This window comes from Misgurnus anguillicaudatus, chromosome 24 (genome assembly GCF_027580225.2).
Source record: "Misgurnus anguillicaudatus chromosome 24, ASM2758022v2, whole genome shotgun sequence".
NCBI lineage: Eukaryota > Metazoa > Chordata > Actinopteri > Cypriniformes > Cobitidae > Misgurnus > Misgurnus anguillicaudatus.
The window spans coordinates 39,560,027-39,573,637 of record NC_073360.2 but is presented as its reverse complement, the minus strand read 5'-3'; the positions used below and the strand labels follow the sequence as shown (position 1 = coordinate 39,573,637).

Below are 13,611 nucleotides of genomic sequence, written 5' to 3'. Positions count from 1 at the left end.
TTCAAAGTGGTAATATTTTATAAGGAAACTTTATGTGTGCATGTGAAATTCACTTTTCATTTCATGACAGAAAGCAGTTTTTGCAAATTTCCAGTACAGCAGATAAGGTTTGATATTAAAGAGTATAAAAAGAAAACAAAAATCAGAATTCCAAATGCTTTTATTCAACTTCGCAGATGTTAAGAGCAGGCCTTTGGTCGAAGTCCGTTCAAATCTCCGAAACCTATTCGTCCGACACAATTACCTCCCGCTATGCTACCCTTAATTTGTTCTTACTTGAATACTTTTGATTGCAAATCACCCCTGCCATTCATTCCCGAGCGTGGTTGATATTTGATATACGATTGCATAGATTTATTAAACAGTAATTTAATTTTAATTAAGACAAAATGGAATGTTCATTAAGACTTAAGCTCTCCCACTCCTCCTCCTTAACCTCCAGAGCTGTATATTGGGTCCCTGCCCCTTCCTGTAGAAAGAGAAAAACGAGCATACAACCAGAGGAAAGCAAAAACCAAATGGGAGAATGGAGCGCATCCTGCAGCTACCAGGCACATGACTTATTTCTTCCGACTATATAAAACTTTAGACGTTTGTCAATTCCCACAATTGATTCAATAGCAGTGTCATCACGGACACTAGAGGAGGGGTCAATAATACAAAGATATGTTGCTCACATCACACTTTCCAAAGCTCTTTCAGTACTTTCTATCTAAAAAAAAACAATTAAAGATGGTTGCTATTATTAGTTACGAGTAAATAAATCCATAAGGAACATAAAAATGAGTCTGGAATCAATAAAAGTATGCTGTATGGTTTACTGTAAAAAAATTTGACCAGGTATTTTTTGTAGTTTTATTCTTCAAACCAAAGCATAGACTTGCAGCACCTTAAATCTGTCTACAGTACTGTGCAGGGGTGAAACTGCTTTGTTTTACACTATTGTCATCCTTATGAAGCCCTATGGGTAGCCCAGACAGTTCTGTGTACTGGAAAATAAGTAGATACGGCATGGAATCCCGCTAACTCACAATTGCTGGAAATAAAAATAGGAGGAAAAGAAAGCTGAGGTTAGACTTTCAAAGAGTTCCACCGATCCAGCAAAATGCGTTAAGAGGGCGCAAAATTCTCCATCAAAAGACTTCGAGTCATCTCTCCACTTTCCTACGATATACAGCTTTGCTATCTGCCAAATAACATATCCCGAACCAAACCTCCCACCCCACCAACCCTAGAAAGAAAACGACAACAAAAAAATTAAAATAAAGAAAATAGCATGTTAACTGGAAAGCTTGTGCCCTCCCCGCCAGGGGTAGAGGGTGCAGGTTAAGAGCGCAGGCATGGACTGCAGCCAGCGCGCTTATTCTTTAACTCGCTTCGTAGAATCTAGATATCATATTTTTCAAATTCAACTGGCACAACTATTAAGTGTCTTCACGTATAACTGCTGGTGACAAGTATCCTTGGGTGCCTTCAATTGTATTATATACACATCATAAAAATATTGGAGGGAAAATAAAACAAGTTTAAAGAACCTGAGCTCCGGCCACAGTCCAAACCCACACACCCTCACCCTTGACACTCTGAACCTGCAAAACATCTTAAACATCTAACCTACATCTTCCATCTCTCTTTCTTTAAACTCTCTAAGACTGACGTGAGTTACACTGAATCAAAAAGGTCTGGCAAGCTTCATCAACAGTTATTAGCTCCTCCTCCCATAATGCCATGATAACCCTTCCCCAAACCTCTATTCCCCCCTCCCCTCAGGTGTGCTATTAAGTCCCATTTCCAACACTCTTAAATATCTTCCTCTTCCTCAGGAGCGCTGATCTCTTTAAGGACTAGATGGGTGATGCTGCTTCATCATCTATTTAGTCTGTGAGAAGATCAGCACTGATGCAGGAGAGAGAGCGCCGCTCCGGAGTTCTGGAGTTGACCCTTACAGGTCGCTCTCTCCATACAGGGCGGTGGAGAAGGACATGTAGTCAAGCGCCCCCGGGATGGCGTCAGGGCCTGTGTACGGTGCCATTCGGGCAATGCAGTATTCTGCCTGGTCGGGAGGAAGCTCACGCCTCAACTCTTCTGCTGTAATGAAGTTCTGAAAGAGAAGAACAGGTGAGGATAGGTTCAAAGCTTTCTTCAAGTTGGACACTTGTATAGTAACACAAAGATTCTTACCTTGTCTCCGGCTAGGATCTTGAACGAGGCGATGACCTGGTCTGCGGTATCTGTATCGGTCGTTTCCCTCGACATGAAGTCGATAAACGCCTGGAAGGTCACAGCTCCGCTATTGTTGGGGTCAACGATGCCCATGATACGAGCAAATTCAGCATCACCCTGAAGACCAAAGGTTAGAGGTTAACCCTGATATGCCACAAAGGACTTTGCTGAGAGTAGATGTGGTATTTCTATTAAACTGATCACTTTCATAAAAAAATAAAATCTGAAAAATGCCCACCCTCATGTCATCCAAGATGCTTATGTCTTTCCTTGCTCAGTCAAAAACACATTACTCTTTTGAGGAAAACATCCCAGGACTTTTCTCCACATAGTGGACCTCAATGGTCCACAGCCTCAATGCAGCTTCAAAGGTCTCCAAACGATCCCAACCGAGGCACAAGGGTCTTTTAAACCACAACTTCCTGTCTTGCACTAGCCGTGTGATGCACCAGCGCGACCTGACGTATAATGTAATCACGTTGAAAAGTAATTCGTTACATATGTGAAACGCACTTGTGGACCATTTTTAACAATAAACGGACACCAAGACGTTAATTAGTATCATTCAACATACAACAAGGTCTGAACGCTACTCTTTCTCCACACTTGTAAACAACGGAGGGGTTGTTACGCATACGCCGTGCGTGACCTTTCGATGTGATACGTAATACGTTAGGTAGTTCGATTTTTCGATTAATCGTTTTTTCAAACGTGATCGATTCTCAAAGAGCAGAATAGATTTTTTTCTTTCATATTTATTTATGCAAACATTGAACGTAATATTAACGTTAATCTAATTACTAGTCTTCTCCACTAGATGTCATCCTCTTTTTTGCCTTGCGCGATGTTACCAAGGAGCGAGATGCGAGCCTGTCATTCATTCATTCAGTGCTTAAAATGGCGGTTTCAGGTGCTTCATCGACATTGATGCAAACTTCACATAAAAAGTCTATTAGGTCTAGAGGTATGGACACATTTTAGATTTCGCAAGCAAGACAACGACGATAGTGTTGTGGCTTTTAATTTCTTTTTATTAATTACCAACTTGTAAACTGCTGTTCACTGTTCTTTTTTATTAATATAGTATTTGTATTAAATCTATATTCATTAAGTTGAATCGAAAACCGAGTTAAAAAATCGGCAAGAGAACTGGAATCGAAAATTTAATCGAAATCGAATCGATAGCTTGTGAATCGTAATCGAATCGATCTGGAACATCCGAATCGATACCCAGCCCTAGTCACGCGGCTAGTGCAAGACAAAAAGTTGTGGGTAAAAAGTAATTTTTTTATAAAAATTATGGTTGTTTCGCTAAATAAGGCCCCAATGCCTCGGATGGGACCGCTCAGAGACCCCTAAATCGGCACCGAAACTGTAAACGGTTGAGGTCCACTAAAGTACAATATATGGAGAAAAACCTGAAATGTTCTGCCCCCAAAAACTTAAATTTTCTCGACTGAACAAAGAAAGACAAACATCTTGGATGACATGGGGGTGAGTAAATGATCAGAATGAAAGTGGAATATTCCTTTAAGGTCTATTCAATAAACATTTTTAATAGCGCTAATATAAAAATGCTTTGTATATTTGATGATTTTTAAAGCCAGGACAACAAACACTTTCTGAGAAAACATACAAATAAAAGCAAAAGAGAAAGGGAATTTAGGGTATATTGCATTGCAATAAATAAAAAAGGTAGCAGTACCAGGCTGTTCCCAGTGGCAATAAGCAGTGCACGGAAATCATCGCTGTCCATTACTCCTGTGCGTTTCTATAGACCACAAGGTGTAGGATATGAAGGAGGAGGTGATGGGAAAAGAAACAGGGAAGATGCAGGTGGACAGTAGAGAGTTTGAAAGTCAGACAGAATTGTGGGAGGTTATGGTGGAGAAAAAAAAGTAAAAAAAACAAGAGAGAAAGAAAAAGGAAGCATTGAAAAAGGTTAAAATCAAGCAATAACCTCAGCTGACCTGCAGAGGGCACCTTCATAAAGAAGCAGGACAGCGGGTGAGTGAGTGAGTGAGTTAGTAGCGAGTGAATGAGTCACACAAACAAACACACACAACGAGTAACCTGACGCTTTCCTCTCCACGTGCGATCATACCTGCTTGCTGTTCTCTACGTCGTAACCCAGACTGATCAAACAAGGCTTGAACTCCTCGGCCATTAAGACACCACTGTGGTCCTGTAGCGAGCCAATCACGCAATGGATGCCAGTGGAGGGATGAATCAAAGCATGCAGATGAAGATAGGTGGTACCGATACACATTGACAAAACGGCACGTTTGGGATGAAGGTGGTTGCATAACAAAAAAAGATGGAGACAAGACAAAACATTGACGATGTCAGACAATGGCACGTGGACAGATGGCATACAAGATTAATGAACACTCATGGCACACTGACTGACCTGATTTCTTATCAATGTCATGCAGAAATTCAGATCGTAATATTAGACAGCCATTTTGAAAGCATCACATTTAGTTTCCCTTATTTTAACTAAACGTATAATATCAAACATAAAACCGCCTTCCGACAAGTTATATATGAAGAGCTCAGATGCAAAACCCAAGTGCGTCTTGTAAATTAGCATTTGTTATAAGACTCTTAATGGATTCTGCCAACAAACAGGTATTTCTGAATGGTTGGAGGCCACCGTTAAGCGGATTTGGGCCAAAAGTATTTGATTAATATATAATATGTGCCGACACCATTCGGTTAATGAGGTGGTGTTTAGCAGCTTTTGCCCTGAGCTCCTTATACGAACACATACTGGCTACAGTAGGTACATTTCAACTCAGGTGACTGCATGTCAAGAGATGTTTTGCCAAAACAAATAGAGAAAATGGAGTGATGACATAAGACGACAGTCAAACCAAAACTTTAAACAGAGATCTAATTTTATCATGCATCAGTCATGGTGAAATTAAACACACTCATTCTCCTTGACATAAGCAGCATACACTTAATCTACCACATTTATTTTCATATAAACATTTTATGACTACTTTCCTGTGTAACCTCTATAATAGTCTGGTGGTGTGTGGATTAGTCCATGCTAGCGGTATTTTATACGTTGTGCATATTAAAGGAATAGTTAAGCAAAACTCCTGCTTCTGTGTTTTACAGAAGATAAAAAAATTTTACTCAAATATTATTCATTTAATACTCTGACTTAAATATCTAATTGTCTTGTTTTTGAATCTGATAACTATGGAAAGCATGTGTTTGTATGCTATGTGTGTAAGAGGAACAGAGTCCCTGACCTTGTCGAAGTGATTGAAGGACGCGCGGTACTCGTGAAGCTGCTCCTGACTGATGCCTTTAGCATCACGAGTCAGAATCTGGTTCTCGATCTCGTTTATGGTGCGGGCGATCGTAGTGAGGAGTTGCTCCCAGCCGACACGCAGATGCTAGAAAAGAAGAAACAGAAAATATTGTTTTGGCTCCTGCATGATTGTGATGGTAAATTTGTATATGCGTCAGTGACAAAAACGGTTTGGGAAAAATAAGAAATTAATTTTTTTTAAACTTGTTTTAAAAGCATGCATCAGGTTTATTTCAATGCACAGTGTATTTATGTTAATTTTATGCAATAAAAAATTACATTTGCACCATTTTTATTAAAGTTAAGACTGAATGGACTTGAAAATGTCAAATGGTGTAACCGCCAATTGCGCCAAAGAATGAGAAATATTCAATATTTTTTCCGCCTTGATGTCATGTAAGTGTAATCATCAAAAAATTTTAAAATATAATTTTATTAGTTTTATTATGCATTAAATGTAAATTTTAATGCATTTTTGTAATATTTTTCCTGACATATGCTGAAAACCGCTCTGTTTTCTAAATAATCTTTGACAAATGATGTAAAAAATATATGTTAAAAAAATCATATTACACTAAACTAGATGATTATATTTAATTCCACATTTTTTATGGATATATTTATAGTATATTTAAAACAAATACTAGTTACACCAATTGACACAAAAAAATTTAAAATATAATTTTATTAGTTTTATTATGCATTGAATGTAAATCTGTAAATTTATTAGTTTTATTATGCATTAAATGTACATTTTAATGCGTTTTTATAATATTCTTTCTGACATATGCTGAAAACGCTCTGTTTTCTAAATAATCTTTGACAAATGATGAAATATATTTTACAAATGATGTAAAAAAATATGATTACATTTTATTCCACATTTTTATGAATATATTTATATTTTATTTTAAAAAAATACTGGTTACACCAATTGACAAAAATCGGTTACACCAAATTAACATTTTTGCAATTATCCCTAAATATTCTTTCAAAATGAAATAAAACCAGAAATTTTAGACTTAGTCCTCAAAAAAGAGAATGTATGCAAGTAACCTGAAAATGTATTTCAAAATTTTAACCCTTAAGACTGAATGGACCTGAAAAATGTCAAATGGTGTAACTGCCAATTGTACCAAAGAATGAGAAATATTCAATATTTTATCCGCCTTGATGGCATGCAAGCGTAATCATCAAAAAAATTAAAATATAATTTTATTAGTTATTTCTAAATGTAAATTTTAATGTGTTTTTTATCATATTGTTTCTGACATATGCTGAAAACAGCGCTGTTTTCTAAATAATCTTTGACAAATGATGTAAAAAATATATGTTAAAAAAATCACTACACTAAACACTAAACTAGATGATTTTATTTTATTCAACATTTTTTATGAATATATTTATATTTTAATTAAAAAAAAATACTAGTTACACCAACTGACACAGACCAGTTACACCACATTGACATTTTTGCAATTATCCTCAAATATTCTTTCAAAATTAAATAAAACCAAAAATGTTAGCCTTGGTTCTCAAAAAAGGGAATGCATGCAATAAATCTGCGATTTTTATTTTTTATTTTAACCCTTTACTTTTAATTTATCCATACGGACACAAAATAATTTACGTCACGTCATTGACCCATATAATAATAATGTGTGCGTGTCTTACCTCCATTGTGTAAGAAGTGTATTTGTTGTCGAATATAAGTGCTTCCTGAATGAGCTGATGGTCTCCCTCCAGTTGGTCGATGTTGGGTTTGTATTCAATGATCTTTTGCTCATACTGACGCAGATGGGTTAGCTGATCCTCCAACGTTCCGTTCATCTCAATAGATATCCGCCCGATCTCCTATTCACACGCAAATTTTTCAGCATTTTTATTATTTCCAAAAACAACAAAAGACCATTATATTGTAATGACAGAGACTTTAAGAGAAGCAAACCAAGAAAGCAGGGGTCACTATACCTCCATTTTGTTTTGTATCCATGGCCCAATCTTGTTGGCCTGGTTGGCAAACTGGCGTCTGAGATGGTCATTGGATTGCTGGCGTGCAAGTTCTTCCTGAAGAGCCTGATCACGCTGTGGTACCAGTTTCTCCACCTGATCGCAAACAAGAGAGACAAACCGTACATCAGTATCTGCAAAAATCTGTAAGTGTTTAGTTTAGGCAAGGCAAGTTTCACCACAATCTTACCTTGTCCCACTTGCTGTCAATGCTCTGAGGGGTGATGGTGGTGTAAGGATTGTTTCCACCCAATTTGATGCCATTGTACTGAGCGATTTTCTGAACTTCAGCCTGGATGGCCTGGATAGCTTCACGCTCTTTATTCGCCTCTGGAAGAGTGGACTTGAACTGCTCATGAGCTGTCATCAGTCCCTAAAGGAGACCACAAAATGTAAGTATAGTCCTGATCCAATGTTACTGCCTTCATCCCATTCCAGAGGACAGATGATTCACACAGGCCTTTAAGGATGCGCCACCCATATTTGTATCGATTCAGTTACACGGCAAAACTCAAACTGTTAGTGTTGTACCTGGATCTCCTCAATGTTGTGTACGATGAACATGTCTTGGAGATCCTCCATCGCCCCTTCCATCCAGTTGTTGAATGGTGCCGCTCTCTTAGCATACTCCAGATAGAGTTCATCGATAGACTCCAGCTGTTTCTCCGTCCTCTGCAGATCACATCATACACAAAAAATGATGAAGCACATGTACAGATGTGCCAAAAAGTGTCGCTTTCAGAAAGGGAACAAACCTCAAGAGATTCTCTGCGGTTCTGTGTGAGGGAACCCAGAGCATCCCACTGCTCACAGATCTTCTGACAGCGTGCATTAACGCTCGGAGAGTCATAGTAGTCCAGCTCACTATAACAAAAGCACAGAATGGTTTTATCTCTCATGCCTCTCTTACCTTCTTAACTTTCATTTCTCACGCAAACGGTTTTTTAAAGGATTACTCCACTTTCAGAAAAAAATTTACCCCCATGTCACCCAAGATGTTTATGTCTGTCTTTCTTCAGTTGAAAAGAAATAATGTTCCTTAAGGAAAACATTCCAGGATCCCCCCCCATATAGTAGACTTTAGTGGACCTCAACAGTTCACAGCTTCAGTGCAGATTTAAACGATCCCTAACGAGGCATAAGTGTTTTATCTAGCATAACTATAAACATTTTCGCAAAAAAGCCACTACTTCTCGTGTTGCACTAGCCATTTACGTGCCAACGTGACCTTGCATATTACGTAATCACGTTGAAAGGTCACATGTTACATAGGTGTACGGGTGATTCTCACGAAACCATTGAAACACCACGGCACTAATGATTTTAGCTTTAAAATGTGTAATATAGTAACATTAAAAAGCATCAGAATTAACACAATACTGTGTTCTACCTTGCACAATGTGTGATTTCAACATAAGAATTTATCATTGTAAATTTGATCTAATTTTCTGCTGAAATTCTCATTACCGCAATGTGTCCGGCTGTGTTTGAACATGCGTTATGTTGTAATTTAAGCAAATTAACACAAAAATATTTAGAAAAAAAATAAATGGATGTTTTGCTAGACTACTTTAGATGACAGAAAAATAATTTACTGAATATTCATGTATAATAATAATGAAGAAAAATTAAGAAAATGATGTGTCCATGCCTGATGTTCTCATCCTCCGCAATACTTTTTGAGAACAGTTTAAGCACACATAAAGAATTTTAATAAAGTTTGATTTTGAGTGACTAAGCACATGGACCAGTTACTTCAAGATGGCTACCAGGTAAGATAATTTTTTACAGTTAATTTGAAATATTGTCTTGTCAGAATGCTTACACGACATTTTGATTATCATTACCGCAACAGATGCTTATTAAATGTTAATTTAATTAATAGAAGCATAATACTTTGATTTTAAATGCATGTGCAGAATCTCCAAATTATGTTCTTTCAGGTTTGTCATGTCATTTTGAAAATATGTCAGTGTTGATGTTTTCTGACTGTTGCGGTAATGAGATTTTTTAGGACTAATTTTTTAAGTTATGTTACAAAAAGTGTTAAATGATAAGTAAAAGTTTTTAAATTAATGTTCCCATTTACTCCAGACTTTGTTTTTCAATGTCTGGTGGGAAAAAAAGTAAATTTAAGCAATTTTTACATTTTCATGCTTGACATTTTTAAAACCAAGTTTTCGTGAGAATCACCCGTACACTTGCGGACCATTTTAAACAATAAACGGACACAAAGACATTCATTAGTATCATTCCACATACAAAAATGTGTGAACGCTCCTCTTCCTCCATACTTGTGAAACTACCACTCCAGTGTTTACATCTGTTTATGTCGCATCATAAAGCTAGAGCAAGATAAGTTATGGTTAAAAACGACTACTTTTTGGGCTAAAATGGCAAACGTTTTGCTAAATAATGGTGCTTTTCCATTGCATAGTACCCCACGGTTTGGGTCAGCTTACTTTTGGGGGCTTTTCCACTCGGTGCAGTACGTGGTACCCATAACTTCTTTTAGTACCACCCGTGACGTGAACAATGTAGACCACTGATTGGTCTGAGAGAATCGTCACTACAAGCGGGATCACTATAATGTAAAATATTAGCTTTACCTTCATGCTAGCTTGCGCTGTCTCGAGTAAACATATTGTCATCTGTGCTTTGCTGCTTTGCTGTGCTTTGATGAAAAACATCTACAGGTTGAGAATCAGGAACACCATACCAGTTTTTTTCCAGACATGCAGTTTGTGGCGGCACATTCGCGACGCGCACATCTGCATATATGCCTAAATGAAACTTAAATGAGGCTCAGCGGAGCGCCGTCGACCGAGATGTGCAAACATCAATTTGTGGTGGTCAATTTTGATTTTGTGGCGGACTGAGAAATAAATGAATGTATGTGGATGTACAACAATGCTCTCACTTGGGTGATGTCATAGCAGTAAGCGGCGGAAATATAACGACATGCCTATAATCCCTCCCACTCCGAAGAATTACTAAACTCGATGGAAAAGCTAACCAAGCCAAAGTGAAGTGAGCTGACCCGACCTGACCCAAACCAAACCGTGGGGTAATATGCAATGGAAAAGCGCCAAAAGACCCATAGGCCTCGGTTGGGATCGTTTAGAGTCGTTTGAAGCTGCATTCAAGCTGTAAACTGTTGAGGTCCACTAAAGTCCACTATATGGGGAAAAATCCTGGAATGTTTTCCTCATAAAACTTAATTTCTTCTCAATACAACAAAGAAAGACTTTTACCATATTTTATGAAAGTGGAATATTTCTTAAGTGACTTTATTTCATTAGCTTTGTGTTTGTCATGTTCTCATTGAGCTCCTGTGCGATGGCGGCGATCTGCTCCACTCTGTCCTGATGGGCAGCAAGGTCACTCTCGAACGCCTCGTGCTTCTTCAGGAGAGCTTTGATCTCAGACAGAGTTGCAGTCTCATAATCCTTCTGTGTTAGCATGATCTCTTTACCTTTACACGGAAATAGTGAATAAGATGGAAAAAGATTTTAGATTGTTTCGTCAAAGTCTAGTACTACTAAGAAATCTAAGAGTAGTGCAAGTTTAGCAAGCATACCATCTGTCCAGCTTTCATGGATGGCTGCTTTCTGACGGAACTTTTCTGCAAGATGGTCGAGTCTCTCCAAACGACGAATTTCATTCAGTAGCCACTCTTCGTAGCCTTTTTCTGCCCCTTCCAGTTTATGCCAGGCCCCGTTAATATCCTAGAGAATGACAAAATATTAACGTCTTTCATGTTGTCAGGTAAGAAGGTTGATAGTAAACGTTATGCAATGGGTTAAATGGCATTTCTTACCGACACCATGCGTCCCTCAGACGGCATAAAGGCAGGTCGGTTGCTCAGACGAAGTTTGGTCTGCAACGTGTTGAAATTGATCTCTAACTGACATTTTTCCTGAACTTTGGGTGGTTTGTGAACGCGACGATAGTCACGGAAATCTTCCAGTTTCTGCTGCATTTCTGTCATGGTCTTTTCCGGAGCACGGTTTTCCAACCATGGAATTGTCCTACGTATCCACTCCAACAACTATAAGAGGAAAATGAGATTCAACGATAGTGTAAGGTGTGCTAAAATACATGGTTCGTAAACACGCATCAAATTTCATCCAACGGCAAACATTAAAATAGTGCACAAACAGGCAAACTTACATCACTGGCCAGTTTTTCATAATCCTCCATCAGGTGCTCATTCTCCTGATTGACCGCCAACACCTTGCAGATACGATTGGCTGCTGTCTCAGCCTAGCACAGAACATGAGAGTTATTAAACAGTATTAAATCTGAAATTTTATCCATAAATCCCTTTTCCAAAGAATAAATTAAACTGCATACAGTGCACTATATTAAAGGGACACTTCACTTTTTGTGAAAATATAATCATTTTCCAGCTCCCCTAGAGTTAAACGTTTGACCCCCACCGCTCTTTAATCCATTCAGCTGATCTCTGGGTCTGCTTAGCAAATCTGATTAGACCATTATCAATGCGCTAAAAAAATATCCAAAGAGTCTCAATATTTTTCCTATTTAAAACTTGACTCTTCTGTAGTTACACCGTGTACGAAGACCGACGTAAAATAAAAAAGTTGCGATTCTCTAGGCAGATATGGCTAGGACCATACTCTCAATCTCGTGTAACGATCAAGGACCCCGCCGCCGCAACATGGCTGCAGGAGGCGCAGCGATCATGCACTGCCTGAAAATAGTCCCCTGCTATTGAAAGTAACCAAGGGGACTATTTTCGGCTGCTGCGTAATATCACTATGCCTGCCGCAGCAATGCCACGGCAGCAAAGTCCTTGATTATTACTCCAGAATGAGAGTATAGTTCCTAGACATATCTGCCTAGAAAATCGCAACTTTTATTTTTCCGTCTTTTAGCGTGATGCTAATGGTCTAATCAGATTCAATGGATTATGCTAAGCTATGCTAAAAGTGGTACCGCCAGACCCGGAGATCAACCGAATGGACCCAAAAACGGCAAAAATAAAATGTTCAACTCTAGTAGAGCTGGAAACATATTTTCAAAAAAAAAGTGGTGTGTCCCTTTAAGTGAAGTATTTAGTGTATACTATATGTTTTGTTTAGTATAATACAGTATACACAGCATACTTCAATTGAAACGTTTAAGTTATTTGTTTTAAAAACTGTAAATGTCAAAATGCCGAGAAAACTCGTAGGACTACTACCGTAATTTATTAAAATTTTCGGTTTGGTCAGTGAGTTAAGCAAAATGTATTTTAAATTGACATTCAAACACACTCAAATGACTTATCGAACACACACCGAAACAAAACGTGTTGTCAGTTAATAATGTGCTATGAAATCATTCACATGCGTAAAAATAGCCAAATAAAATTAACAATCAGCTGAACATCAACGTTTATGCTAATTTTATGCAATAATGCCAATTGATGTTGCATGCAAAAAAACAACATTGGTTAGTTTCGAAAACGTGTAGTCTAACTTCAAAATACACATGCTATCAATTTTTATACCACTGCTGGATGATCTCACCAGGGTTCATACAGCATTAACTATCGCTGAAACACAGAAAGTGTTCATATCGCTCATGTCAAATGCTAAAGCACATTATAACAATTACCAAAAATAAAATTGGCTTAGTCTATGTAAATAACGAGAAATGTTCAGTACTGTGCTAAAGTCTTAGGCCACCATGACAGAATTAGATTTGTTGTTTTTGCAATGTTATATATATATAATTATATAAATATAATTATTTCTCAGTCTCTTCAATAGAATACATCCAGAAAATACAGGAAATGTGTATATAGTATTAAAAACTGTATAAAATTGTAAACTGACGTGCAAACTGAAGTTTTTAGGGCAAACTCCCCTTCCACTTGAGCAATAGCAGGAAACTTTAGGATCTCTTGAACATTAATTAAATTAAATCCTAATTTCTAAGAAATTAGTCTTTTTAATTCATTCTGCTCAAAAACGCTCAAGATGTGTTTAATGCTAAGAGAGGTCACAATGCCCTAAAGAAGACATTTAGTCCTGAAATTA

At 37.7% G+C, this 13,611-nt stretch overlaps 1 protein-coding gene across 5 annotated transcripts in view; it reads right to left on the bottom strand.

The window, feature by feature from the left end:
- The window catches only part of actn4 (actinin, alpha 4), a 53,329-nt gene continuing 39,718 nt past the window's right edge, over window positions 1-13,611 (bottom strand). For 2 of the 5 annotated variants that reach the window (XM_073862530.1, XM_073862531.1), the window contains exons 9-21: window positions 11,735-11,827; window positions 11,382-11,612; window positions 11,142-11,289; window positions 10,886-11,036; window positions 8,317-8,425; window positions 8,093-8,233; window positions 7,752-7,934; window positions 7,523-7,657; window positions 7,226-7,405; window positions 5,490-5,636; window positions 3,929-3,994; window positions 2,182-2,340; window positions 1-2,101 (exon numbers count right to left, since the gene is read on the bottom strand). In XM_073862530.1, coding sequence (XP_073718631.1) covers window positions 1,943-2,101; window positions 2,182-2,340; window positions 3,929-3,994; window positions 5,490-5,636; window positions 7,226-7,405; window positions 7,523-7,657; window positions 7,752-7,934; window positions 8,093-8,233; window positions 8,317-8,425; window positions 10,886-11,036; window positions 11,142-11,289; window positions 11,382-11,612; window positions 11,735-11,827 — 1,902 coding nt within the window. In that variant the 3' untranslated portion in view covers window positions 1-1,942. Of the gene's footprint in view, window positions 2,102-2,181; window positions 2,341-3,928; window positions 3,995-4,327; window positions 4,409-5,489; window positions 5,637-7,225; window positions 7,406-7,522; window positions 7,658-7,751; window positions 7,935-8,092; window positions 8,234-8,316; window positions 8,426-10,885; window positions 11,037-11,141; window positions 11,290-11,381; window positions 11,613-11,734; window positions 11,828-13,611 lie in introns of all 5 variants that reach the window. The other 3 variants (XM_073862529.1, XM_073862528.1, XM_073862532.1) reach the window with 2 other exon arrangements.